The 27,306-nt window shown below is 43.2% G+C and overlaps 1 protein-coding gene across 4 annotated transcripts in view; it reads left to right on the top strand.

Moving 5' to 3' along the window:
* The window catches only part of LOC138295898 (amine sulfotransferase-like), an 895,551-nt gene that overhangs the window by 673,774 nt on the left and 194,471 nt on the right, over positions 1–27,306 (top strand). For all 4 annotated transcript variants that reach the window (XM_069234511.1, XM_069234512.1, XM_069234510.1 and 1 more), the window contains one exon: positions 19,447–19,541. In XM_069234511.1, coding sequence (XP_069090612.1) covers positions 19,447–19,541 — 95 coding nt within the window. The remainder of the gene's footprint in view (positions 1–19,446; positions 19,542–27,306) is intronic.

Consider the following 27,306-nt stretch of genomic DNA (forward strand, 5'->3'; position numbering starts at 1 on the left):
TTGTTAATTACATTATGAAGTACACAGCAGTAATGTCATACCCATGCTGCCTATTCCGGGGTCCACCCCGTGCCTGTGTTAAAATAGCTGCGATGCCAACTTGCAACATCCCAACTGCCATACTGCTAAGACAACAGCATTGAGGGGGAGGACCTATGTGTCTAGCTAGTTAAACACACCCGTACAGTCATAAGAGGAAATGGAACACTGCCAGGCCCATCAGTGCAATGCAATGTAGCACACATTCGCAAACATCAACATGACACACTACCAATGCTGACACCTGTATCATGCCATGCCAATGCTATATGCAGTATGTGCTTGGTCTCTGCAACGTATAGGTGTATGTGAAATATCAGAGACTGGGTCAGTCCCATATTGTTAAGTGTGATGCAAGTGGCATCAGAACACCCACAGCCATTGCAAGGCCTCATCATGCTAATGGAAGTAGAGGGAGGGTTGAGAAGGACAAGAAGGTGGCAACACACCATTTGGACAGAACCTACACCTAGAGGATGTGACGCAGACAATTCCCCAAACTGGTCACACTACATGTGACATGCAGGTGGGGCATAGGCCTGTGAGAATGCTAATATTAATGACAGGAACAGTGAACAGGAACCAATATTACAATGTCTCACTAATAGCAAGTCAGTGACGTCACATTACAACTGCCACAACACAGACACACTAATTGTACAATATCTCATTGCAGAGGACGATGGCTCTCCTGTGGAAATGCCTGTCCTGGACTTCCCTGATGACATGGATGACTAGCTGACAATCATTAGCCAGCAAACCCTCCAAGATGTCCTTGGAACACTCCAGACCCCACCTTCAGTCACATGGAGGAGCACAGATGCAGCAGCCATCACAGAGGACCCATCCATCAACCCAATAGTACGACCTGCCAGCTCCAACCCAGCTGAGGACTCTGATGACACTGGTACCACCTTTGAGTGGACAGTAGTGGGAGTACCGCAGGAGCTGGCCAAGGAGGTGCGGGTGGGGATGCAAAATATGGCAGCCAGCCTTTAGGGGATGCACATGTACGTGATGTCATCTGCAGAACAGTCAGCATCCATGTAAGTGCAACAATCCCTACTGCAATGACTACAACAATGTGTGAGGGATTTTACCACAGCTGTTAGGGAATTGCCACAACACCTGGCATCCCAAACCTTTCACTGCGTGCACGAATGCAATCATGACCCCATCACAGCCGACCTGGCTGCCTACCACAGCGATGTAGCTGCTATGCTCAAGAACCAGCAGCTCCTCCTTGCTGCAGTAATGCTCTTAATAGCCCCACAGTTGGCAGCTACTGGGAATTCTGACTCCACGTCTTCAAACACTGAAGTGTGTGTTGCCCCTTCAAACCCACCACCACCAAGGGCAGAGGAGACGACACACACATCAGAAGATGAAGACGTGGAACAGATCACCTTCACCCGTAGGAGTACCCGGTAGCACCAGTCCATGCCACATGGGCACTGATTTCCTAGGTCCTGTACTTGTTAACATGCCAGTCTTGCTACAGTTGGTAACATGCACTGTTCTCCAGCACACTGTTTACCTTACCACTATGCACTGCAATTGTCTCTCACCACCTCATTGGGAATTCATGTTCCTCTGCACTGAATGACACTTCACCACAGATGATCAACAACATGTCCCTCACCATTACACGTTTGTTGCGTCACAATAGAAGGCATCACACTAATGGACTTACAATCCTGGACTATGGCAGCACTTTAAAATCAATGGCATTTACACAACCACTTTGTCTCTGTGTAATGTGACACATCAAATGTGTAGGAGATGTGTGATGTATGTAACATGTCAATGGCCACTGAATGTCAATACAACAGTGTAGAAATAATGTGGGCTGATAACTATGCACAGGGGTCTGGATTTTATCATCATCTGTGCTTCCTTAGGCTTATATCTGAAGTTAAAAGATCACAAACAGTATAATGCTGTGTAGAACTGAATATGTCAGGTCTAAAGTATGTACAAGATGAAACTCAATGTGGTCCACATTCCCTTCAAGACAATCATTATGTATGTGACATCTGACTCTAAACTTTAATCACACACATACACCATACAGCAGGAATGGATGTGTGTGAGTGTATGGACAATTATGTAACCTGGGAGTACAATGTAAGAAATGATAGGTGTGAGTTATGTATACAGAACTTCATAAGATTATGACACATGAACATCAGGCTGCAGGCAGACGTCCCACAGTGCCTAAGATTCCAACACAGGACTCAAACGATTACAGGTTTAATATCACACCAACCTTTACAACACATTGGGAACCATAGTTACCTTGACTGGTGGGTGCAATGGATGGGAAATGCATAGAGAAGTAGCTTTGTTGTAGCTGCCAATGTGACAGTTTATTTGGAAGTGGGAATAACAATGTCAAGAATGGGATTTGGATGCAGGATGGAACACAAATGCAAATACTAAATTGACACTGTACACTCATGCAAAGGCCCTGATCCCCAATCATATGACACATACTGTAAAGGAGTACATAACACATTATTATAAAAGTATGAAAGGAAACGTAAACTATGGGAAACACCTAAACTAACCTAACCTATCTTACTATACATTACCCACAACTGGCCCTAACTACCCTAAGCTAAACTTACTTACCACATTTAACTAAACACTTTAAACATCAACCCCCCAGCCCCTTTATATGAAGGGATCTATGTCGGACAACATATACTAACCTAAACACATACTAACTTATCCTAAACAAATATATATATTTTTGTATTTTGTATTTTATATTTTTTATTTTTTTATTTTATACACATAAACCCCAACATCGTCCCCACCCACCCAAAAAAAAACATGTAATAATATAACACCCACCACCCCAACCCACTTATACTAACTAAACTAACAGCCTACTCTAACCTAACACTAAGCCCCCTAAACCCACTAAAGAAAAGAACGAGGAAAGAGGAGGGAGGGGAGGGAATTATGGGTGAGGATCAAAAAGTCATCATACCTTGCAATGAGTCCAACACACAGGAGTCAATCACATAACACCTGCATACACAACACAGGACAAACATATTAACACTAACTGGATATGTCTGGGTCCACAAATCGAGCCACTTCACCACTGTGTAGGGGGCTGGTCAACCTGTAAAACATGGAAGGGTGATATGTGCTCAATGTCTGCTCACTGTACAAAACATGGAACAACAAATCACTGTATGTGACATTTTATATGATAGAGCTGCACATCAGGCATGTAGACACCCCAACAGACATGCTACTGCAAACATGCATTGACACTGTCACTCCAGTGAGTGATAGACACACATATGCACACATGCACTGTCACTAACAATCATGTGGTGCCAAACATGATTTCTCAATTTTGTGCTTAATTCATTCCAGAGGGTACTCCATTTCATCATTTGTAATTGGGAGACACATGCAATGCCACATTCCTGGTGTGACTTGTGCATCAAGTGACAATGAGTAACTGTGTGATGCTCATGTGGGTTGATTTGCGTTCAAGAATGATTGTGCTTTCGGTGGTTCATTATATGTGTACCAGTGTTGTTTGTAGATTACATATGCCACACTGGCAGTGTACCCAAAGCCGTATATGGCACCTATGACAACACGATGGCAGGGATCTTGTGTGTTACCTGATGACAATGTTACGCTAAACATGGATTGGCCACTTTTCTGAATAAGAACAACAAAAAGATGTATGCTAACAGTGTCTAATTTGATCATCCTTGACAGAATGCCTGGGTAAAGGTGTTGTCATTGCACATGAAATGTGTTACTCTGGGCCCTGTGTCCCTATATCAGGTATTGTAAATCACACTTTGCCAGATTCGTTAACTTTGAATTGCCAGATTGGGTGATCAGTGGTAGTACAACCAAACTGATACTGTCCGCTAATTAAAACATGTGTTAGCAAATGTCCTACTTCTGCAATCTTGATGAGGTAGGTCTCTATTTGAAAGCACCTTGGTAATGGCGGCACTCAAAGGAATGCTGGCCTGCTGATCTTAGCATACCAACATATCTGTGACAGCCTTCATACTGAGAAGTTGATAATTGTACATAAGCTGCACTATTTCAGCAGGGGTGTACCAAAAGTAAAATAACAACCTATTTCATCACTTAAATGGTATAATGGAAGCAGTCAGTGGTCCCTTGCACATCATTCTAATTAATGGTTTGTGACCGAGCATTCACAAAGAGCAGGGATCCCAGGATGAGCCTTTCGCTTTACAAAATAGTTTGGCTATAAAATGATACAGATGGTAACTGCACTAGCTCAGTACCAGCAATTGCGCCCAAGCCAAAAATGTTGTTGGGCCCTGTTACTCAATGATAGGATTTCAACACCTACTCCGAAAAGCCTCAAGATGAACCTGTTTTGTGCTACGGCAATCTGGTAGCATCCTGGCACATTTGGGTTTGGCCATGTGAAAGATTTTCTGTCCAGACGTAAACACACAGAAACAATTAACTTTAGGCCAGATGTGTAATTGTTTGTGTTGCACTTGCTTCATTTGTTTACGCTACAGCTATGGAAATTAGCAAAATAAATTTGATTGTAGCAAGTGTGCTATACTTTGCATCCAGAAATAAGGCAAATGCAGCACAAACAAAGTAGAAATATAGGTCTAAGATATTAGCAGAGGTTAAGAAGAGCTTTGTACTTATGGCCATGAATACTGTTCAAACATGGTTTAAAAAAACTGGGGACTTCATTGGTTCCTTGTATTAGCATGTGAAATACATCCCATTCCTGGTACACTCACAGCCCCCGATTCATAATTTTGTTTGTGCTGCATTACCATCATCTATTGATGCAAAAGCGGCACTAATTTTCAAGATAAATTTGTAACTGCGCAGCTTTTGTGTCAACAAATGACGGTAATGCGTTGCAAAAGTTGTATAAATCAGGGCCACAGTTTGTTCAACTTGCATTCCACATGTCCACAAACATTGCATGCAGCATGTCACAAAATCTGCTACTGTCACTCCAGAGCATTGAACTGTACACATTAGTCAAATTTCTACTCACCAACAGGGTCACCAATCACCACACCCAGGTGGTCCAGCAGGTCCTGCTCTCGGGCCACCAGGTCAGCCCAGCGATGCTTCAGCTGGTGGTCATTGCGCTGGCTGTTGAATATGTGCCACAGGTGGAACAGCACCTTTGCCCACCTGAAGCTTCCTGCCTCCGTGGGATACCTCTGTATCACCCGGCCCCCAGCCTCCAACATCAGGGGGAGGAAGTGGCACACCAGCCACAAAAATGCCCCTAGCTCCTCCTCACTCATTCGCCCCAGACATAGCCTTCCCAACATATCAACAAAAATTGGAGAGAATAGGGTAAAGAGGGAAAAACAGGGAAAGGAGGTAGGTAAAGGAAACTTAATTAACCCACAGACAGCCCAAAAATACCCCAACTAACAATACTTACAACAGACTCCCAACAGTACAAAGACATATCTAATTACAATAAATGACAAAAGAACACTTACACAGATTACCACAGACACTTACAAAACACCAAAATACAATATCAATAGCACACAGGAGACAAATTCACAATATTTACAGAGACAACTCAAGACACAGCCACACAGTCCAGAATAATCACAGACTGCAAAGTGAAATTAAAAGTACACCCACTGTACCATTTCTGTAAACAGGATACCCTATTGCATCCCTTCCTGTCTCAATTGCGGGCTGTTTTTTTGTCTTGCGTGTAATTTTATGATGCATACAGGGTTTGCGTCAATATTTTCTGACGCATATGCATGAAAATTCCCCCGCATTCAAGGATTAATACATTTTAAATGGATAACCGCTTTCCTGGTGTACAGTGCTGGAATTAACGCTAGGGACCAATTGATGTTTAATGTGTGTGAGCGTCATTTTTTAAAGCATATGCATTGTCTGTCTTAAACTGTGTTTGTGTGATTTTAAAATGTTTTACATACATGCAGCCTATAACTATACAAAGATAGGATGGTATGACCTGCAGTGTGTGTTCTAATGTTTGGACACATGTGGCAGACCATACTACTGCTGCACATAATACTCAAGCTGTTGTGCAGGATTAGCTCTTTTAACTGACACAACAGCAACACAAACTTTGGAAATAAATTAGGTATTTTCTAGTTTGAGCAGGTGTTGCATCAATAGAAGACAGCAAGGCTACGCATCTAAACAAATAGACTCATGGCCTGTATGTTTATGTCTGTGAATAGGCTGTTCAAATTTTTATTGTGCCTCTGTGGGAATGTCACGAAACAATTTGGCGTAATGTGCATGTATGAATGTGTTTTAAATGTGTATAACAATCAGATGCAATTCATTGACGTACATCAGTCATGATGTGTGTTTGTTATATCTGTTGCGTCTTATGCTGTGTGTACTTCCTTGACTTTGGGGACAAAACATTTCCCATGACTAACTATACACAGGATAGATCGAGGACGGTTGATAATGGCTATGTCAGATATGTTACCCCGCAATGTTGGATACCACATCATGGTCACTTGTGTGTATACTACCCATGAGTCAATCATTTGAACATGCTAGGTAGGTACAGTGTTTGTGACACAGTCTCAAATCCAATCCTAAAATTGTTATCTACATCACAATTTGAGTCATGTAAATGACCTATGTTTCTCCTGTGGCTGTGGAGGACCAGCAGACCATGCTGCATGTGTTCACATATTTCAAGTGGTTCATTGCACAAAGATGTCCAGTTCAAGTGTGTGGCCATGTGTACCCTGTGTCAGTATTGGCCTCCATGTTGTCACAGTTACGTGCAGGTCTAGTCATGGGTCTGTGGAGCCAACCCTTGAATTAACAGAGTATCCTTCAAAGCAGATTTCACCAAAAGCCAAATATCAACTAATGACACACATGGGGATAGTCCAGCTATGGCACTGCAGAGCTTTTAGAAGGCTGACGATAGAACAAACTTGGTGTGCTCAAATACGTTATGGATCAGTAATAGGAAACAGGCAGGTTTCATCACAACATTGTACACAGGGTGGGCTCTAAACTTCCCACTGCAACAGGGAACATCAGTGCCTCTGTGCTGATTAATCTCACAGCTAGTCACCACTCAAGCCCCATCAAAAGGTGGCGGCATAAGTGAATCTGTGTCTGGACCATCAGGGCACAAACATGTTTTGTCCTTACATACACAATAGCAACCCTTGTTTGTTGTGCTGGAGGCACCATACCAAATCCATGCATACAGCCATAGCACACTGTCACTGTTTGGCACTAGTGAATACATGCAAAACCAGACAAGGGATGGGGGCTGGATTAGGCCATTTGAATACATGTCCCAGACCAGAATACAATAAGTAAACTGATTAAACTATACTATACATTTGAGGATTCATCATAGACTTACCAGACACAATACCCCAGGAGGAAAGAAAGGGCATGGAAAGCAACTACAAGACAAATGTAGCCACAGGGAACCTCTATGGTTAACGCAAAGACTGGAACCAGTCTGGCTAACAGGATGCAGGCTCTGTCAGGAACAAACATGAACAAGGCAAATACACAGTGTGCAGACTCTGACTGGGACAAGCAGGAACAACAGTGTGGGAACAAAAACAGTATCTGCTGTGGTCTGCACTGTTACACAATCCCTCAAGGGCTCTGGTACACAATTGATGTGTACGCCAATGCACAAGAAGATTCAGAAAATGGCAGCTTCTAAGCAGTTCCAGGCAGCAGCAAGGGCAGGGCAGGTCCAAATGGCTGGCCTTCATGGACGTGCTCACAGGTGTGTGCAGTTTCAGTCTCTCACAAGTCCTGGAGTTGACAATCAAGTTCAAAGGGCCAACTGGACCTTTCACATGGGAAGCAATGGACAGCTGATTACACGTCTTACCGACTACCAGGCAGTGCTTTATCGGACCTGATGTCCATGCAGACTGATGAACTATGACTATGGCATGCCATACTGAAGAGGGAAGCACACAGGAGTCAGAATCGGAGTCTGGGTGAGTGTGGATGAAGATTCTCAGGGTACAGATAGTCCATTTACAGCGCCCCCTAGAGAAGGGTGGGGAGAGACTTAAAACATGGCAGTGGCAGGACTTATTACCTGGATGGACTGCGGAGGGCATGTCTTGTGAGCAACGCTTGTCATACCTGGGGCACTTTTGCTATCCATTTTCAGGTTTGATGCACTTCTTGTCACACATGCTTCTTGCAAAGATAGCTGATGTCACACTTACTGCTGTCAAGTGTCTGGTCATACATTCCTGTTACAAATGCAATTGCACATCCACTGTCTCATGTATGAAGCACTTTTTAACCTTCTGATTGATGGTGTCTTAGTTGGGTGTCATATGCTGCAATGGACCATGTTGGCAACATGGATGTGTCTCATAGCTGTGGTCCTCTGATATTGCCCTTCAAATGTGAAATAGACAGGATATATGTCATTAACACTGTGTGTGATGTTTGCTGCACATTCATACCCATCAAATGTGATGTGGCTTTTTCAGTATGCAAATTTGTATTTCTGCAATGCTCCATGAGGAAAAACTCTGATTATGATTCCTAGAGATCGTGTGATGCATAAATAATTACCCAGAGCATGATTGAGTGATGAAGTGAGGTGTTTAATTACATATGATAACAAAGTGGTGATGGTGACTATAGTTTTGTATGATGTGTTGTCTCCAACGCATTCCTGCAGCTGTGTTTGGATGTTCCCCCTCATTTTCAAGGACAGCATCCTCCTCTTCAGGCATTTGTTGATCCGGTTCATAGAAGGGAATGTTCCTCCTCACACAAATATTGTGCAGGATGGCACAGGTCAGAATGATCTTGCAGACCATTTCAGGGGAATAAAGGAGGCTGCCTCCAGTGATGTCCAGGCACCGGAATCTGGGCTTCAGGATGCCAAAAGTCGCTCAACTATGGTGCGTGTCGTACGATGTGCCTCATTATAGGCATACTCTGCTGCTGTGCTTGGGTTGGCAATTGGGGTCATGATCCATGGCTGGATCCTTTAACCCTGATCAGCTGAAAGAGAAAATGAGGGTAAGTATTTGGTTGTAGGTTGCACCGTGATTGTCACTTTGCATGGCAGTTGTTATCTTGTGTCGTCTGTGACTCATCTGTTTTTGTGGTATTGTGTGGGATCCTAGGCTTCTGTGATGTTCTTTCTGCATTGGGTTGTTTGACTATCAAAACAGGTGTTTGGCTGGTTGACATGATATCAGTGGTATATTTTTAAACTTGCTGTTCAGTGTGTATCTCCCATGCGTTACGTAATGTGAAAGAAGTGTCCATGTGCCTTCACTGGAGGTGACATGATACTTCCACACACACAGTCGATTCCACTGTGGTGGTAACATGGTTGCACTATATGGCCTGAACATCCCATCCAATATGACATATATATTTGCAGGTGAAATGCAACAGTGAGGCCCTTTGATTTGGCTAGGTGTGCACAACACATCTCCATAAGTTGGCAGCACTGAAGTGTTCACAATTGACAATGCACAATTATCCCATGTGTGAGAAGTTCTATGCAAACCTATTTTTGTGCCCTCACCGAGTTGGCTCATGTGCAAACGTGTACCTACACTACTGAACTTGCTCCAGGTAAGCTGGCTAACTTGGTTGTGGGGATGAAGGATTTAGTGTAGGAAGGTCCATCTGCCTGTACATCTGTTAAGTATAAATTGGTCCCGTGTGGCTCTAGAGTGGCATCTCTTGTTATTTGCATCTCTCATTTGTCCATAGGTGTGCATGCCATTCGGTCAGGATATCAAACATGACTACTAGTGTCACAACTCAGTGTCTTCCTGGCCACATGTCAATGTAGTGGTGTATGTGTTGGGTGTCCTATGGGGTTGCTGTGCTGTGTGTAAATTACTAGGTTTCTGTACTTACCAACAAGTAGGCCATTGCCATATCGTCCATTCTGGAAGTGCCGATTGATGGTGCTGTGGCGGAAGATGAATGAATCATGTACACTCCCAGGATACTTTGCCATGATGTTGGTGAACAATCCCTGGCGATCCACAATGGCCTGCACATTGATGGAGTGTGTGTGCTTCCTGTTGTGGTGTAGGTGCTCAGTTGCAGCAGGTGGCACAATCCGGACATGTGTGCAGTCATTGGCATCAAGCATGTGCGGGAACCCATGAATTTGATAAAACCCCTGCTGTGTGTTGGGGAAGCTGATGTGGCGGGGGATGAGAGATGATGGCATCAAGTACCTTGGGATGGAAGGCAGAGAATGAGGGCTGTGAGATCCCGGCAACCAGGGCACCAGTGGTTTGAAAAGAGCCACTTGCTAGCATGTGCAGGACAGCTAGCAGCTTGGTCTCCGGTGGAATGATGTGGGGTGTCTGCAAGCTGGCTGCCAACTGTGGCTCAATGTGGCGCAGCAGCTGCTGTATGTCTTGCCAGTTTAGTCTGTACCTCTGGATGATGTCATGTTCCATGAGGCCCTGAAGGGTTGTCCTGGTCCTGTTAGCCTCTCCTGCCTTCTGTGTTGCCTTTGGGGTCCATGTCGGTGTGGTGGTAGCTGCTGCTGTTGCTCCTGTGCTCTGCGTCTTCGTGCATGCTGCATGAGTATCACCTCAATGTCTTCCTTTTTGAGCAATGATGTTGCTTGTGTGAGTGTTCCTTAAGTAGTGGTGTGATTGCCCCATTTTAACGCCTGCCTTGACCCAGGCATTAACATTTGGCACAAATTGGGATTTGCACCATTTTCCGGCTCCGCCTACCAGACGTGTGCCATTTTTGTGCGGTTGGATAAATATGGGGCACAGGTGTTTCAGTCATTCTTTGGACGGGAACGCCTACCTTGCATCTCCTTGACGCAAGGTGGTTTCATGCATCCAGAAAATGGCACACACTAGGATATTTTGATGTTAGACGGGTCTAGCGTCAAAGTATAAATATGGTGTTAAGTTTGCATCCGATTAGCGTTAAAAAAAAGTGACACTAATCCGGCGCAAAGGGAGTGTAAATATGGGCCTAAGTGCTCAGGGCTGGGCCATTCAATTTCTCAGTGACTTCACATGTCAATACATAATCAAAAACACTTGCTTTCTTGACCTCAGACGGATGAAAGGCATAGAAGCCCCTAGCAGGGTTGCAGCATGTGACCTAGATGGACAATGCTTTTCTCTTTAAATGCACAGATTTTGCAGTCCCAGCATTCAAGCTGTGTGGGCTTAAAATGCAGATTTGTTTGAGTCCCACATATACAGCCTTTGAAAACAAGCGAATGCTCTCACAGTTGATCGTAAAGAGGTTAGAGCAACGGTACATACTTCATAGTGACTATAGTGTGCTAACAAAGCTAGAGTCTGCACAGGGCACACATTACTTTTGCCGCAAAAAAAAACTTAGACCCAGAGTTAAGAGGGCCTAGTGCCAACCATCGCCACATTAGCATCAATATTTTTTACGCTAATGTGGCAATAGCGTGGCAAAAACGCTGCGCTATATTTTTTAAGTGGCGCAATGCTTTTATTGGGCCATTTTGTAAACCCTTGCGCTACATGATGCCTGCCCCAAGCATAATGTATGCAAGGGGGACGTTCGCCCATTAGGGGCCTGCCAAAATGGCACTGTGGAATCTATAAGATTCCACTGGGCCATTTTTTGCAGCATTTTTTACTTCTGCAAAGAGCAGGCGTTAAGAGGAGGCACACCATTATTTTTAATGGGCCTCCATGTACTCTGCACTATTAGCGCCAATATTTTTTGTGCTAATCCTGCAAAGTACAATAGCGTCAAAAATTAAGACACTAGTGCCCCTAACCTGCGCCGTGGTGCTCCATATGTTAAATATGGCACACACATGGTGGCATTAGGGGGTGCAATGGACCACAAGAAAAGTTGTGCTTCATTACATGAAGCGCCACTTTTCTTAAATCTGGGCCTTAGGGTCATATTTACAACTAACTGGTGCAGCGCCAAAATCAGCAGCGTCGCACTGTGCCAGTTTTGAAGTGCAGGGATGTACTTTATTCGAAAGAATACAGTAAACCCCTGCATTTCTCCCTTTTCTGGTGCTAAATTTAGCTACCAACGAAGGCATCTTTGCCCCAGAGTGCAAAGGTGTCTGCATTGAGAGGATTGATTGTTTATGTGCAGGAAGGTGTTCCTTCCTGCACATAAGCAATCTGCATTGGTGATTTGGCACTTCTATGTGTGCTGTATAATGTAGCATACATAGAATCCCAAAAATCGTTTGTGAATGATTATATGCATGAAGGGAGACCTTCCTGCACATCAACAATCATTCATGGCAGTTTTGCTCTTTCTCTGTGTGCTGCAGAATGCAGCATACATAGAAAAAGCAAAAACAAGGAGAAATGAAAGCATTTCCCCTTGCTACGCCATGCTAACGCCACCATTGGGATGACATTAGTTTTTGGCGATGCCACAGATTTACAGATTCTTGTAAATCTGGGGCAGCATCAAAAGCAATGGGTGTTTTGATGGAACACCCACAGCAACACTCATTGCACACCACTCTGTCGCAGAAATCTGGGGGAGCATATTTACAAGGTGGCGTTAAGCCACAAATAATGGCTTAGCGCCCCCTTGTAAATATGCGTAATGCACAACGCCACTGGAGGGTCACAAAAGTGATGCTCAGGTGGCGCTATGGGACTTGTAAATATGCCCATCAGCACTTCCAATTCCCCATAAAACATGATGTGCAATAATACAAGCATATTTTTTTATAGCTGTGGAGAATACAAAATGTTCAGGGATTGAGGGAAGAAGTGAAGGTAAGGTGACTGTCATCTACTGTTGAACACATCTCATACACACACTGGCAATTTTCTCACCATATTTGCCCTTACGTATGCTAGTGTTTTAGATGGACAATTTAGACAGTAGCAGAGATGGCTTCTCGTTTGATGACTGTTGCTGTAGCCGTAACTTGGGTTATAGTGGACAGCTCTGAAGCTGGATCAGAGACTGAGACAGCAGATACTGAGACAGCATCTGAGGGAAAGGACAATGAAGCATAATCAGAAAGTGATTTTTCAGTCAGTAGAGTCCCATCTGACAACACTTCTTCCAGTGATTCTGAGGGAGACGATGAGGACAGTCGTGCTGTCCCTTTGCAAGTACAGTCTGTGCAGTAGGACAACAGCGGGTTAGCCCAACCCAGAGAGCAGGTGCATGCTGCAGCAAGCACAGACAGAGTGTGGTTTGGTAGCCCCCCAATTTAGTTCAGCCCCAAACTCCACCTTTTACTGGTGACGCTGGATGTAAAGTCAATACAGCTAACTTTGTCAGTCGACTATGTCCTTCTTTTTGGATGTTGACTTCCTTCAGAAAATTGTGCAGCAGACAAACTTGTGTGCAGGACATTTTCTAAGGGACCATGGAGGCACTCTAGATCCCCATTCTAGGGTGCAGCAGGGAACTCCCACTTCGCTGGCGGAGTTGAAGATCATTTTGAGCCTTATGCTCAAAATGGGATTAGTGCAGAAACTCACCTTGCAGTCCTGCTGGATGACTTCCAAGGTTTGGGTAAGCCCCATCTTCGCACAAGGCTGCAACAGGGAAGGGCCCGAATGGTACTGTGGAGACATCAAAATTATCTATCACAAAACAAACTGGTTTTGTGAGGCAGGCACCTGCGTTTTGGGTCCTGGGCTCTGCGGTCCTTTAAGGAAACCTACCAAACCCAGACATTTCTGAAAACTAGACAACTGGGGGAGTACATGGAGGTGTGGCTTGTGTGGATTCCCTAAAGCTTTCTTAACCAGAATACCTTGCACAGGTGAAACGTTGAATAAAAACTCTATTTTACCTTGCATTTCTGTCACGCAAACTACAGGAATATGCAGGGAGCCACAAAATTCCTACCACCCAGCATTTCCCCACTTGTCCTGATAAAAACACTACCCAACTTCTGTGCCTGTACCTAGTGCCTGCATCAGGAATGGATCACCCCAGGGTCAACAGTAGCCCTCATGTAAGCACTACCATTGACTGTTGTGTGATAAATTCCTGTCACGAGCACTAACCCCAGGCTCACCAGTGGGGTAGCGTTTTTATTGGGACAATTTGGGAAATGCTGGGTGGTAAGCAGTTTGTGGATCCCTGCATATTCCTGTAGTTTATGGCACAGAAATTCAAAGGAAAATAGTACTTTTATTCAGCGTTTTATCTTTGCAGGGCATTCTGGGGAAAAATAATTTGGTGAATTCTCACAAGGGATACCTACCTGGACTCCCCTTGATTTCTACTTTTCAGACATGTCTGGGTTTGATAGCTTTCCCTAAACAGTTCCTGATCCCAGGACTAATTAGTACACTCACCTTAGATATCAATATCGCTACAATACATTTTGGGACCTTCCCTGTCGTGGGCACCAGGCTTACCCACACAAGTGAGGTATCATTTTTATCAGGAGACTTAGGGGAATGCTGGGTGGAAGGAGGTTTGTGGCTCCCCTCAGATTCCAGAACTTTGTATCGCTGAAATGTGAAGAAATTGTGTTTGTTCAGACAAATTGTGAGATTTTCATAGGATTCTGGGTGACAAAATCTGGTGAGAGCCCCTCAAGTCACCCCATTCTGGATTCCCCTAGGTGTCTTGTTTTTAAAAATGTGGGGGTTTGGTAGATTTCCCTATGTGCCGGCTGAGCTAGAGCCCAAAATCCACAGCTAGGCACTTTGCAAAAAACCTGTCAGTTTTCATTGGAAAAAGGTGATGTGTCCACGTAGTGTTTTGGGGCGTTTCCTGTTGTGGGCATTAGGTTTACCCACACAAGTGAGGTACCATTTTTATCGGGAGACTTGTAGGAACAAAGAATAGAAGAACCAGTGTTATTATCAATTGTCTTTCTTTACATTTGTGTCTTCCAAATATAAGATGATGTATAAGAAAGAAGTCATTTTGAGAAATGCCCTGTAATTCACATGCTAGTATGGGTACCTCATAATTCAAAGATATGCAAATAACCACTGCTTGTAAACTCCATATCTTGTGCCCATTTCAGAAATACATAGGTTTCCTTGGTACCTATGTTTCACTCTATATTTTGCCAAATGAATTGCTGTATACAAGGTATTCAATGAAAACCCATTATAAGGTGCAGCTCATTCACTGGCTCTGGGTACCTTGGGTTGTTGATGAACCTACAAGCCGTATGTATCCCCGCAACCAGAAGGGTCCGGCTGAAGAAACAGTATATTGCTTTCAAAAATCTTGCTAGCTGGAAAAAGTTACAGAAATGGCTGTTTTTTCAACTCAATTCCAATGTTTCTTTTATTTCAACTGTTACTTTCTGTAGGAAAACCATGAAGGTTCTTGCAAATGACCCCTTGCTCATTTCAGAATGTTGTCTTCTTTTCAGAAATGTTTAGCTGTCTGGAATCCACCACTGGTTTCACACGCATTTCTGTCACTAACTGGAAGGAGGCTGAAAGCACAAAAATAGTAAAAATGGAGTATGTGCCAGGGAAATGCAAAAACTGTGTTTGGTTTTCTGATTCAAGCCTGTCTGTTCCTAAAAGCTGAGAAGATGGTGATTTTAGCACTGCAAACCCTTCATTGATCTTATTTGCAGTGGAAAAAAACAGATGTTTTCTTTTTTTTTTCCAATTTTACCAAAAAAAACACATTTTAGCTGTATTTTGACTAATTTCTGGGTCTCCTCTAGGAGAACCCACAAACTGTGGGTGCCTTTAGAATCCCCAGGATGTTGGAAAAAAAGGACGCAAATTTGGTGTGGATAGATTATGTGGACAAAATGCTATGGAGGCCTAAGTGTGTTACAAATTTTCCTCGACAAGTTACATTTTATGATTTATGAGTAGTACTGTAAGCAGATGATGTGGTTTTATTTGATCTTACACCAATAGGTTTACAAAGACATTTAAAGCTTTGAATGAATATGCAAGAAAAAAACACTTTAAAATTGAATATATCTTAAACTAATCATTTTATCAAGTGACTGAGCCTGAGTCGTAAATAGATGGGGGTGCTCAGGCAAATTAATAGGGCAGGCCAAGTGATGGGTCTGGCTTGGCTTCAGGAGTCCATGAACATGTTAAACCACTAAATCCAGAACATGTTTGGCATGTAAATGGTGCATGCAAATAATGTAAAGATATATCATCTTTTCAAAACAGTGTAATTCTTTAACATGCAGAACCGTTCCACCTTAGAACATCAGATTATATCACTGCATAGACCAGGGGTCTCCAACCTTTTCTATAGTTAGAGCTACTTTACATCATTGAAACCTTTCCTGAGCCAATGCCCACTGTAAGGATACAAAAAGTATACACAACTTAAACACCGTGACTCGAGTACCCCCAATTGTGCTCCAGTGAGCATTACAGCATTGTTGCAAAAGCCATATCACAAAAGGGAAGACATTACCAAAAAAGAAAGGAAGAAAAGGAAAGGCGCATATGAAAGAAAATTATAGAATTAGAAATGAGTGAAGAAAGAAAAATTAAGAAAGTAGTGGGAAAATAGAAATAAAGCAAGAAAGAAAAAGTAAGCAGCATAAAAAGGAAGGACGAAAGAAAGGAATAAAGAAATAAGTCAAAATGATCAAGAAAGAAGTAAAAAAAGAAAGAAAGAGGCAGAAAAAGAGAAAGAAAGGAATGAAGACAAGAACAAACAAAACTGAGTGACTAAAATGTGAGGAAGAAGAAAAGAAAACAAATAATAATAAGTGAAGAAAGATGGAATGAGGAAGAAAATGAAAGTAGAAACACTGAAACCAGGAATAAAGACAATGAGATATGTAGAGAAAGAAAGGTAGAGAGAAAAACAATGACAAGAAAAAGAAAGGAAGAAAAAGAGCGGAATGGCAGAAGGAAAGAAGCAAAAAACAGAAGACAGAAAGAAAGAGAAAGACGAGAAAGCAAGAAAGAGGGGAGAAAATGTGAATCAAGATGGAAAAAAGTATAGAAAGATTAAAGGACGGGGAGGTGAGTAAGAAAAAAGAAAAAGGAAAACGTAGAATAAGAGAGAGATATAAGGAACATTTGAGAAGCAGGTACTCTGCACTATGAGCTTCCCAGACACCACAGTAAGGGGTGCACAATGTTTCAAAGTGCTGCCTTTGCAAAAGGGCAGCTGCATATTTTCAAACAAGCTGATAGGCAATGAAGTGTGAGCAACTGAGAGCGAGGCAGTGAGCTACTCGTAGCTTGCAATCAACCGGTTGCAGACCCCTGGCATAGATGGACATTTATTGACAGTGATAACTTTTAGAAACATTCATGGCTTAGTGACCTAGAGGCAAGTCAGTAGTCATGCAACCCTAAATGTGACTTAGATTCTTATTAGAGTTGGAGCAACATGGTAGTCTAACAAATCAAATATAAGGGGTGTATATACAGTGTACCTCATGAAGTACTTAAAAGTGAGCTCATATGTGATAATAAAGAAAAAGGAGGCTCGCCAAAATAAAATATGTGCCTAGGATTATACAATTTAGACACGCAGGAAAGCAAGAATTAATGCCAGGTTATCTGGCTTCACATTTTGAAATTCACCCACTGGAATGGGTGTCCCAGGATCTCTCTCTTTCTCTCACTCAATTACATAAAGGTTTATTGTTTTGTCTTTCATTCTTCGCTCATGGTGAGAAAAATCATCAGAGAAATAGCAGACCCAACTCAAAGCCCCCACACCCAACTACCAAGCCTAGAATGCACTTATTTGGAGGTGACACACCCCAAACACCCCCTTGAAGCTACGCTACTGGATGCAAAATGCATGCTCTATCATGATTTGGCTGAGCACTTAAATGGGTCACACTGGTGTTGGGCACATGAAAGAAAGAAATATTTGCATGCAGAGATGATACAGTTGAGACATTATTAGCAAATGAGGCAATCACATTGGCGAATATGAGGCAACAACAAAAAAATATAGTGGTGACACACATTACATGGACAGGCAGATGTCAATAAGCCAAAAAGGAGTGTGCTTTGACAATGACTACATCATGGTTCCAATCAGTTAGGGTAAACGAGATATTCCACCCACCAGTAGATTACTTCAGGGCTGAAGAATTTAAAAACTATTGTTTTGATATGTTTTTACTAATGTCTGAAGTTTAACCTTCGCTGAAGAGCGGGAGCCAAGCCAATATTGCTGATATTGATAAACTCTGCTTTCTGCTAAGTCCCTTTGGGCATTCCAAGAACAATTAAAACCTACATATGCCCAAATGAGCCACATTGACAAGTCCGGGTTAAAGACATAAGGAATTTTACCTTGCCAAAGATATGCTCCTGGATTACTGAGAACATGGAAAATGTCAGTTTTGGGAAATTTTGTAAAAAAAAATAAAATTGATATTTCTTCTAGGCTCTCAGCCAGCCAATCAACGTAAAACATACCCAGTGATAGATTATTTTAGGGTGTACAGATTCTAAAAGAATATGGATTTCTTTTGTCTCTCTGGTTGAATTAAAAGAAATTGATGGAAGACAGGTACAAAGTAAGAGAAGACCAGACTCAACAGAGCTCCCTTACTTCTACAGGAAGTAAAATAAGGAATGAATTAAAAAAGGCAATAGAATTTACAGGACATAAGGAGTAATTTGCAGGTATGTGCTATGAGGTCTGCACAGCAGGAATAGTCTAGCAGGTCAAACTACAGTTTTTGAATCAGCACCAAAGTTGTGAAACTGCTCTTCTGCAAATTTGACTTTTTTTATGACTAATTGCGTTCAGGTGAACTGGCTCTGGGTTTCTGTGAGAAGTGGTGATATCATACCAGAGCTGTCCCCGCTACCAAAGCAGACCTTGCATGTCAGCTGCCTCCAGTTCTCTGCATGGTGTTAAAGTATCCCCTAGTCAGGTTTGTGAACTGTAGCCACTCACAATGGTCACAGTCTCCATTGTGCTCTTTCCTCAGCTGCACTCTCCTGAGGTCACCGCTTCTCTAGTGACTGAGCTGTGTAGGTGAGGAAGCATGTGTCATCTTGAAGAGGAGTGAAGAAAGGATGAGTGTGACAAGGCTCGGTCCTAAGAGATGGAGGTCTGTGTGAGTGGATGAGAAGTGGTATTTAAGAGTGAGTTATGAAGTAATGAGAAGGAGAGGTGAAGGGAAGGGAATACCCGCAAACCCAAAATTCAGATTCATGCACATGAATGCATTAGAACTCTGAACACCCAAGCTGCATGGCAATGGTACTGCATGTTCAAAAAATATATACGATTTGATATTGTTACACGTGTAGGTTGTCTGCTTTAAAAACATGTCAAATCTCTTCAAAATGTAAAGAAATTCTGATATCTAGGCACAAGTGCTAAAGTAAACAATTGACCAGACATTGTACATGACGTTGTGTATGGCTAAATACTTTCATTTTGTATTAATTCAACTAACTCCTCTTTGTTTCACAACAGTGCACTCTAGCTCCTGGTTTGACCATGTTAAAGGCTGGTACACTCACAAGGATGAGTACAATATACTTTTCCTCCAATATGAAGACATGGTTAAGGTTAGTCATCTAAATAATAATAAGATAATCTAAATAATGTACAAATGTTTGCTACTGGTCCAAGTGTGATTTGTGCGTATGCTCATTGTGCAAGATGCTTGCTACATAATATGATTCGGTTCTTATTACTTGTATGTCATTCTAGTTTTGATGAACACTGTATCTAAACAATCTACCCAGGAGTTGATCGTGAGGACTGAATAGATAGGTGTATGTGAGTACCCGAGCAGCTCCCACGACACTCGTGCCAGGGACTTTTTCCAAGTAAAGCTAGTGGTTTCCCTATAGTGTCCTTGTCTTGCACTTTAGGAGAACAGACTGAGCTAAATATCAGCAATGTTAAAAGCAACACAGTTGAAAGAACCGAAGGACTAAACAAAGTTTATAAGGAGACCTCCGCAGAATGTAAGAAGTGTAACCATGCACTAACTGATTAGCACTGAAAATGTGAGAAAAATAAAATTGAGATAAACTGATTAAATGTATTGTTTTGAATACAAATCGGTGTAATTGTTAAAGGTCAATAGGAGCCGAAGCCTTTATCATGAAAATTGTGGAAACTGTCCTGACTCATGGGTGGATGGCCTCAGATGTGTACTGGGGATTTGGCATGGTGGCATTAGTTACTTTCATTTGCTTTCTTGGGGCTCAATCTTTTAAAGTAGCAGTCACCTCAGACTGTATCCAACAAAGGACCTGATTTAGAGTTTGGGGGATGGGGTTACTCCATCACAAACGTGATGGATATCCCATCCTCCGTATTAAAATCCATTATTTCCTATGGGAATTGTAATATTGCGGACAGGATATCTTCTGTGTTTGTGACAGAGTAACCCATCTGCCAAACTCTAAATCAGACCCTTAGTCTCCATGGAATCTGGCACTCTCAGTCACAGGTCCCACTGAAGAGTTTTGAGATATCAGAAAATACACCAAGTGAATGCAAAGGTACACCTGGTGGCAAATTCAGTGAGCACTGGATGGATTTCCTCAGTTAGTAGATCTGGGTGAACTTTAAAACTTGAGTTGTAGGGGTTCCTGAATTTCTCCATGAGCTTTGGATCACTTCACATAACCTTTGCTGTCTGAATCTGACAGACTCCCATTCTGAATTATTAATCTTGAGTGAATGTTAAGGGAAGTTTGGAGAAGTTTAGGTATGTTCTGGCAGGTTTGGATATACTCAAAGATTCTTCATAAATACACTCAAGTATATAAGTCAAAGTGAGGAAATGGCACAGGAGCCAAAAAGGAGAGGTTAAGGCTGCATGGGTGTCCGGATTTTTGTTGGACTTGTTCTGATACGCCAGGCACTTACTTACACTCTTTTTCCCAATGCTCAGCTATTGCTTCTTTTGGGCAGAAAATTTGTAATAAAATTGCACAGCTATGCAATGTCAATTTTCCTTTTGACATTATCAATATCTTTTTGGGAAGTTCCTCTCCTATTTGGATTAGCGCCCGTAAAGTGGGCCGTTTTGTGGATTTGCTCATTGCTTTAGCATTACAAGTTATCACGTCAAACTGGAAGGATGCTACTAAGATCACTTTTAATGGATGGTGGAACTTACTTTGTCATCATCGCAGATTAGACAGAGTATCTGCCATTTCTACGAAACAACTTCTTCAAAAAGACTAATTTTGGTCACCTCTCACGACTTATTTATGTCTCCCACCATCTCAATTTCATAACAACACTTTTGTCTTCCAGCCGCCATGAAACTACATTTTTAGTATATGTTTAAGATACTATTTATTGATTCTTTTTAGTGTTTGACGTTATATGATAATCACTGGTTCTGGTCATGTATTTTCATTTTTCGTCTATTCATATCTCTCTTTTTCTTTTTCTTCTTTATATATATTCTTCATTCTCATTTCTCTTTTCTGCATCTATCCTATATCTTCTTTTTCTTTTCCTGGCAAAAAAAAACACAAATTGCAAGTCTAGAAGTGGTTCACTTTTTTTTGCTCATTATTCAGTATTTATAGCTAGTAATCTATTTATGCATTATCCTTTAACTCTGTATATATTACTTTTTCCCGTATTACTTTTGGGAATAAGGTTGATTATTTTCTGAAAGTTATTGTTCCTTTTTGTTCATACTTTCATATAATAAAGCATTCGTAAACTAAAAAAAAAGGCTGCTTGGGTGATTAGCAAGAGCAAAAAGAGTAATCTGCATGGTATCTTGATGGAAAAGCGCTCTTTATATTCATAAACCTTCTGTGGAGATCTGTGTGTAACCAACATATCACATGGGTTAACTCATCATTTAATTATCTGGAAATTGATCAAATAAACTGAACTGAAATAAGAATTTGGGTACTTTCATGACACTTCATATGTTGCCTTAGAGTCAATAAAATCTATCATATATGATGAGGCTTTCATTCTTCTTAGGTCGATACAATGAGGTCCATTGAGGTGTTTTATGTCTCAATTTGTGAATTCCTCTCTAAAAAGAAAAAGCTGCAAATTGGTTCCATGTTGTGTCTGCATCATTCAGCTAGTCCCAATTTTTAAACAAGAATAATTTCCATTCTAGGAATGATAGGGTCAAATATTTAATGGCAAATTAAACCACACGTTATAATACCATGTACTGTTGACTAAAAAGCCAGGGCACAATTGAACTTTGCAAGCTCATTCAGATTCACAAGACTTGCTTAGGATTCAGTGCCACTGTTCTGAGTTGTCTCTCATCCCTGAACAGCTTCAAACCGTTAGTAAGAATGGGTGCTTCTTGGTCTGACCCTGAAGCATTCACATGCAGGATCCCACATACCTATATTTTGGCTCAGCGTTGTTCTGGTGTTACATGTAGCTGCTGAGAGTCAGGATAGAGTCTAGCTTTAACTGCACATTGCCACCTTTACTGACGTGATTACTCAAAAATTGTCTCACATACATTTAACAATGGATGTCATCAAACATCTTCAACTTAAACCCTGAAAACTACGAATTCATTCTCAATGCCTGTGAACAAGAAATGGACAGATATAAAACAACTTCAGAGAAAGAAGTTTGTTTTCATTCGTACCTTCCTATGAAAACACACATCAAGCCCATGCTGATTTCGACCAGAGCTGTGCTCTTTGCCTTTAAAAACGGTAACCTTTTCTTAAACAGATTTGTGTTGTAGTTTAAGCCGTTGTTATTTCAATGAATTAGGGAAATGTCCTTTTCATCATACAACCAGTTAACTTCAGTGCAGACTGGGCTACATATTACCATTGGAGGCAAGAACTAAGTTCATCATTGCCTGGCTCATTTTCAAAGCCCTTAGACTTCAGCAATGATTACACTTACCGTCTACACGAAATGTACCTAGATGATACAATACCTCTGAAGTTCTACGAATGGAAAAAAAGCCATATCCGACTATGTGGAAACAACATTGTTTTTGAGCGCTACTCCATCACTAGAATTCACTCCATGTGACTCGGACATGCCCAAAAGGTTGTTCCATTCTAGAAAATTTCAGAAAACTCTGTTATTCAAATTTAATCTCCTGTACCTACTCACTAATATGATAAAGGACAACCTCACCTCTCAATTTGGGTTACCCTGCGCTCAAATTCCTTCACACGTACCTTCCTTTGTTTGCTTTTTTTTTATGCACCAAATATTTTGAATCTGAAATTATCGTTTGGTTCCTATTTTCAAATGCATATTTCTGAGATTGTGGTCTCATGTTTAATTCAGAGTAGACTTCGGCTTAAAACAAAGGCTACAAGAACATATAAACACCAACAATGAATACTAAGCATTGAGAAGCCAATAGGTCTCTTCTATGCAAGGGCTATTGGCTTTGCTAATGTTTTATAGTCATGCTGTACACCAGCATGGCTTCTGTTCAGCATGGCTGAAAGTTGGTGACGAAGAGGAGAGTAGTGTGGAGTCGAGTGGAGTGGCGTGGAGTAGCATGGAGTGGAGTGATGGGTTGTGGGGTGTCACGGAGTGGACTGTCATAGAGTGGGCTGTCAAAGAGAGAAGGGTTGTGGAGTAGAGTAGAGCGGTGTGGAGTGCTATAGAGGGTCGTAGATTAGAGTGTTGTGGAGTGGAAGATTATAGAGTGGAGGATCGTAGGGAGGAGGGTCATAGTAGGGAGGGCCATAGAGCGTCAGGACGTTGAGTACAGCAGAATGACGTAGAGTGGTATTGAGTAGAGTAGAGTATGGTGTTGTATAGGGGCGTAGAGTGGAGTAGACGAGGGGGGCGTAGTTGAGTGTCATAGAGTGAAGTGTCTTAGTGTTGAGTGTTGTGGAGTGTCGTAGTGTTTTAGGGTGTAGTGGAGTAGAATGTTGTGGAGTGCTGTAGAGCGTCATAGAGTAGAGTGGAGGATTGCAGAGTGGAGGGTCATAGCCTGTCATGGAGTATAGAAGGGTGGCACAGAGTGGAGAAGAGTGTGGAAGAGTAGGGTGGCATAGAGTGGCCTATATTGGAGTAGAGCGGGGTAGTGTAGAGTGGAGTAGAGTAGAGTAGGGTGGCACAGAGTAGAGTACAGTGGCATAGAGTAGGGTGTAATAGAGCAGTGTAGAGTAGAGTGTCTTAGAGTCGATGGGCTCCTGCCCTTTCTGCAAAGAGCAGGGAGGTGAGAGGCTAGCACACCTCACCTCTAAAAGGCTAGGGCACACTGACCAATTATTTGTTCAGGTCATGGGAGATGAATAACCCAGTGCTGTTGGAAATGCCCTTTCTGCAGGGTCACTCCCAAACTTTTTGCCTTCCTCCTTCTCTTTTGCTGACCTAATTTTTGCTGGTTTTAGGACTTTGCGCATTTTACCACTGCTAATCAGTGCTAAAGTGCATATGCTCTCTCCTTAAAACATGGTGACATTGGCTCATACCCAATTGGCTTATTTAATTTACTTTTAAGTCCCTAGTCAAGGGCACTATATGTGCCCAGGGCCTGTAAATTAAATGCTACAAGTGGGCTGCAGCACTGGTTGTGCCACCCACATACGTAGCCCTCTAACCATGTCTCAGGCCTGCCATTGCAGGGCCTGTGTGTGCAGTTTCACTGCCACTTTGACTTGGCATTTAAAAGTAATTGCCAAGCCTTAAACTCCCCTTTTTCTAGCGAGGAGACGAGTGGGAATGTGGAAGTTCACTCTTTCGTTGAGGTAGGCTGGTCAAGTGTTGTGGAGGGATTTGTGGGCGTGGATGAGGACTTTGAAAATGATCCTTTTGCTGATGGGTAGCCAGTGAAGGGACCTGAGGTGGGCGGAGATGTGTTCATGGCATGGGAGGTTCAGGGTGAGACATGCGGCTGGGTTCTGGATCCGCTGGAGTTTCTGCTGAAGCTTGACTGTGGTACCAGCGTAGAAGGCGTTTCCGCAGTCTAGTCTGCTGCTGATGAGTGCATGGGGGATGGTCTTCCTGGTTTCTATGGGGATCCATTTGAAGGTCTTTTGCAGGATGCGGAGGGTGTTGAAGCAGGAGGAAGTTATAGAGTTGATATGCTGGGCCATGGGGAGAGATGAGTCTACGATGATGCCGAGATTGCATGCGTGGGTGGAGGGTGTTGGGGGTGGTCCTAGGGCGGTGCTCCACCAGGAGTCGTCCCATACTGTCTTGTTGGGGCAGAAGATGATGATTTCGGTTTTGTTGGAGTTGAGTTTGAGGTGGCTTGCTCTCATCCATTTGGCGGTATCAAGGAGTCCGACGTAGAGGTTTGTCTTGGCGGTGGTGGGGTTCCTGGTGAGGGAAGGGAGATGATGTGCTGAGTGTTGTCTGCGTAAGATATGATGGTGATTCCATGAGGGGGGAGGATGTTGGCGAGCGGGGCCATGTAAATGTTGAAGAAGGTAGGGCTGAGGGAGGACCCTGCAGATGATCTTGGTTGCTAGGGACTGGAAGGAAGGAAGGTGAACTTTCTGGGTTCTTTCTGCGAGGAAGGAGGCGAGCCAGTCCGGGGCCTTGTGTCAGATTCCTGCGTCGAAGAGGCATGTTCGGAGGATTTGGTGGCAAACAGTGTCGAAGGCTGCGGAGAGGACCAGGAGGATTAGTGCGACGGTCTCGCCCTTGTCAACTCTGGTTCTGATGTCGTCAGTGCAGGCAATGAGGGCGGTCTCAGTGCTGAGATTCTTGCAGAATCCAGACTGGGAGGCGTCAAGTGTGTTGTTTTCCTCTAGTAAGTGAGACAGGTGGGCTATCACTAACTTCTCAGTGATCTTGGCAGGGAAGGGGAGAAGAGAAATGGGGCGGTAGTTTGTGAGGTCATCCGGGTCTGGTTTGGGTTTTTTGAGGAGTGCGGTTACTTCGGTGTTCTTCCAGGAGTCTGGGAAGGTGGCGGCGTCGAAGAGCTGTTGATTACGGAGCGAAGCTGGGGAACGATGATTGTGCTGGCCTTGTTGAAGATGTGGTGGGGGCAGGGGTCTGTGGGGGAGCCTAAGTGAATGGAGTTCATGGTTTTTTCGGTTTCTTCATCATTGGTAGGGGCCCAGGTGTGCAGTTGGTTGGAGTGGGGGGTGTGGTGGTGTTGGTCGTGTCACTGGTGGTGAGAAGCTGTTGTGTATGTCTAAAATTTTGAGGTGAAAGTGGTTGGAGTGAGAGTTGCAAAGGTTTTGTGTGTGAGTGGGGTCGATGTTGCAGGATTTGGGTTTGGTGAGCTCTTTGATGATGGTAAAGAGTTCCTTGCTGTTATGTGAGTTACTATCTATGCGTTCTTTGTAGTAAGCCCTTTTGGTGGTTCGGATGAGTTGGTGATGTTTGCGTATGGTGGTTTTGAGGGTGGAGAAGTTGATCATGGAGGGTTCTTGGCGCCAAGCTTTCTCGGTTTTGCGGCATTCACGCTTGGAGTTCAGTGGTGAACCAGGGGGCGGTATTGATGTTGCAGGTGGTGTTGTTTCTTTTCAGAGGGGCGAGTGAGTCTGCGCAGGTTGTAATCCATTGTGTGAGGTTGTGGGCAGCGATGTTGGGGTCGTTGGTGGGGGGATTTTGTGCGAGCTTGGCGTTCAGGTGTTCTGTGGGGATCTTGTCCCACATACGGTAGGGTGTGGTGTGCTGTTGGTAGTGGGTGGGGAGCTTCGTGAAGGAGAAGTGGACGCAGTGGTGCTCGGTCCAGTGGAGTTCGGTGGTGTGTGTGAATTTTATGTGGTTGCTGGAGGTAAAAATTGCATCTAGCGTGTGTCCTGCTGAGTGAGTGGGTGAGGTGACCAGTTATTTGAGTCCTAGGTTCGTGAGGTTGTCTAGCAGGGTTGTGAGTTGTGATCGTGGGGGTTCTCCAGATTGAAGTTGATGTAACCAAGGAGGATGTAGTCTGTGGAGGTAAGGGTTGTGGGGGCTGATGGTGTCAGTGATGGCGTCACAGAAAGGGGGGCGGGGTCCTGGTGGTCTGTAAATGAGGGTTCCTCTGAGGGTGGTGTTGGCGTTTATGTGAATTAAAAAGTGTAGGTGTTCTGCGCTGTCTATGGTGTTGTGGGTGTTGGTGGTGATCTTGATGGTGCTTTTATGTATAATGGCGATGCCTCCTCCCGGTTTGTTTAGACAGTCTCTACAAGAGATTTTGTAGCCTTCTGGGATGTCTATGGCTATGTCGGGTTCAGATGAGGGGTTCATCCAAGTTTCCGTGAGGAAGGCGATGTCAGGGGAGTGTGTTGTGATCAGGTCCCAGAGCTCGATGCTTTGCTTGTGTATGGAGTGGGTGTTTAGGAGTATGCAGTTAAGGTGGTTGCAGGGGCTGTTGTTGTTGTGGTGCGTGTTGGTGTTGTTGTGGATTGTGTTAGTGTTGCTGTGGAGCGTGTTAGTGTTGTTGTG

This window comes from Pleurodeles waltl, chromosome 5 (genome assembly GCF_031143425.1).
Source record: "Pleurodeles waltl isolate 20211129_DDA chromosome 5, aPleWal1.hap1.20221129, whole genome shotgun sequence".
In the NCBI taxonomy this organism is placed as follows: Eukaryota; Metazoa; Chordata; class Amphibia; order Caudata; family Salamandridae; genus Pleurodeles; species Pleurodeles waltl.